This window comes from Egretta garzetta, unplaced genomic scaffold (assembly GCF_000687185.1).
Source record: "Egretta garzetta isolate BGI_Z169 unplaced genomic scaffold, ASM68718v1 scaffold241, whole genome shotgun sequence".
Lineage (NCBI taxonomy): Eukaryota > Metazoa > Chordata > Aves > Pelecaniformes > Ardeidae > Egretta > Egretta garzetta.
The window spans coordinates 741,791-744,653 of NW_009258675.1; the positions used below are offsets into that span (position 1 = coordinate 741,791).

At 45.9% G+C, this 2,863-nt stretch overlaps 1 protein-coding gene across 1 annotated transcript in view; it reads right to left on the minus strand.

The window, feature by feature from the left end:
* Positions 1–2,863, minus strand: part of FGFRL1 (fibroblast growth factor receptor like 1) — a 178,388-nt gene that overhangs the window by 89,027 nt on the left and 86,498 nt on the right. The window contains exon 3 of the mRNA XM_035888643.1: positions 735–1,007. Within this exon, the coding sequence (XP_035744536.1) occupies positions 735–1,007 (273 nt within the window). The remainder of the gene's footprint in view (positions 1–734; positions 1,008–2,863) is intronic.

Consider the following 2,863-nt stretch of genomic DNA (forward strand, 5'->3'; position numbering starts at 1 on the left):
GGAGCCATCAGCATATTCCTGTGGCAGCCACAGCATGGGGATCTTTGATTGCCCAGAGATGTCTCTTTGGGGGCCTTCAGGAATGCTCAGCCCAGCAGGTGACCCCAAAATCCCATTGCCATGCCAAGCAAGCCCTTTGAAGCCGGGCAAAAGCACAGCCAGAGAACCCATGATCACCAAGATGGCATCTGAAGCTTTTTTAATCCTGCCTTCACCAAGGGGATCTCTCAGGAATTGAGCATCCCTGGGTCCTATGCCAGCTCCAAGCTTTGTTTCAATCTAAATATTATTATTCCTGAAGACACCACGCTTTGCAAAAGCTCAGTACATGGATCTTCCAGCTGTGTGTTTTTATGCGGGTGCCTTAACATTTGTTTTGAGAACTATCCTGTTCCAACAGCAAACATAAAGATCAGTGTGACCTCTCCTTATCGCACAGCCTTTCCTGTGTGGAATTCATTGTGATCTGGACCCTAGTGACTATTGCATCATTTCTGTTTATTTGTAACCTTTGGCACTGCGTAATCTTATCTGCCTGCAGCCAGCTGCAGCAGAAGATGTGCAGCAACGTAGCCAGCTCTGGCAATCCTCAAACACTGGAAAGGGCCAGTTGAGAGTGGAGGTCAGTAAATGATTAGCAAAGCAAATCTGCAATCATTGACAGCTACACAGAAATCAGCTCGCTCTCTCCCCCCAGAGCAGGAGAGGCCTGGCTTTTCTCCAGCTCTACTCACCAATCACGATGAGGGTGTAGTTCACATTGGTGCTGCCAAAGCCATTGGTGGCTTTGCAGATGTAGGTTCCCGCATCTTCGCTTTCCACCTCCTTGATTTTCAGCCCTTGCTGAAGGATTCGGAACCTTGTCCAGCCGCTGTGGATAGTGCGTCCATCCTTCATCCACATGGTGAGAGGAGGGGGGTCACCCTCCACTGGGCACAGGAGCTTGATGGTCCTCCCTAGCCTCACGGACTGACGGTGAATCACTTTATCGGCAATCCTTGGGGGGCCTAAGAAAGAACACAGGGAGGAAGAGCTGTTACTGCTTTTGCCAGTGATATAGCACTGATTTAAAGACCGGTCACCAATCAGGGCATTACGCTGACTGCTATACAGAGATGTAGTGAAAAGCGCTGACCAAAAATCACTTACAACCAAGGCTAAAAACTGCAGGCAAATATAGAGGGATACAATAACAGAGATACTGGTCTGGACAAGACCTGAAGCTGCAGCCTTGCCAGAAGCTCATGCTAACCCACCAGGGAAGCCTGGTTCTGAGTCTCTTTTGCTTTTTCAAAGCACCATCTTTTTCACATAGCAAGGAGTGGTCCGATACACAAAACTACTCAGTTGTATTTGGTAAAGCAACTGTAGTTGTTTTAAACTTAACACCTATCCTGAAGGCAAAATTAGTAACAGCACTGGTAGTTAAAACAAAACACTGCTTCCCCCCAATGTTATAATCCCTTCATGTTGTATGTACAGTAATACCCTTTAATAGTCACCAGATGGGCTTTATCTAAGACGCATAAGCCTGCAGTTGTCAGACATAAAGCATTCATTGGGTAGCACTTCACCGAAAGATACAGCGTAGCTTGACATGTTAACGTTGCCTATAGTCCAAAATAAGATATTTTTATAAATCGCCTTGGCAACCCTTCTGGTTTGACCCGACCGACAAATATTTGTTCTTTGTAAAAGGTGATAATTTCATGCCAAACACAGTGTCCCTGGAACGCCACAGAGTGAACACAGTTTGCCACATGATAACAGGATGCACTTGGACAGGCCAACACACAGAAAAAAAAAAGAAGTAATAAAGACTCCAACGGTGGGAATGGTCCCGCAGCTGAATTCAAACTGGAACTTCTTCCCAGCGCTCTGAAAAGTTGAAGCAGGGAGCCTTTTTCCTGCATCTGCCTTTTCTGCCTTTTCATTAATTGCACAAGTTCCCCACACAAACTGCAATACCAGTGCTCTTCCCAGAATAGTCTATTAATGGGCGTGATAATAAGTGCCTTGCTCTTGCATAAGGACAAAATGTTTTGCTAAGGATTGCTGATGCTGAGTTGCACCCAAAACCCACAAGATGTTTGTGGGATTTGGAACTGTTCCCTCATATTTTATTCCTGTTCCTAGCATTTTGCAGGATTGGACCCACATGGGATAAGCTACAGAGCTCATATTTGCACTTCCTCATGACTAATTCCTATTATTCCAACGTCTGCCTGAATTTTCCCCAGCATGACTAAGGCAGTACATACAGTCCAGCTCATGAATGACTACAGAACTGCTGTTGCAGTTACTCATGTTGAATCGCACCCATTAATTTTGCAGCTTTGCTGGTGAATGGAAGTGCTGCTCAGGCTGAGAGAAGTGTCATGAAGAGCTTGAAACTCGTTAATTAGTTTAACTAAGAGCCTGGTTAAACCAATGGCTCTTAGACACACTCACAGATTCTGATGAACTGCTGAAGACCCAAAGTGGGGATCTTGAGAGCACTTACTCTGAAAAAGTCAGTCCCTAGCAAAGATAACACCCATCTCTTCATAGCTTCTGCAGACACCTATGGGGCAGCGTCTCGGAGGTGATGGTGCCCTCCCAGACTCCGAGGGAACTGGCAAAACACCATGAGAAATCCTGCCTGTCCAGGTCTTTCTAAGCACTGCAGACCACATCATTGTTAATGTTTTTCACCTTGGGAGATCTCCAACCAGCTCTGTGGATGAAGAGATAATCCCAAGATCCTTTGAATGCTGATCTGACACAAGTCACGTTGCTGAATCTTTTGAAGAGGAAATTCGCCCATCAGGAAGGGTTGTGTGTGTTGGGTTTGATAAAGCAGAATTCACCAACACCAGGTGAG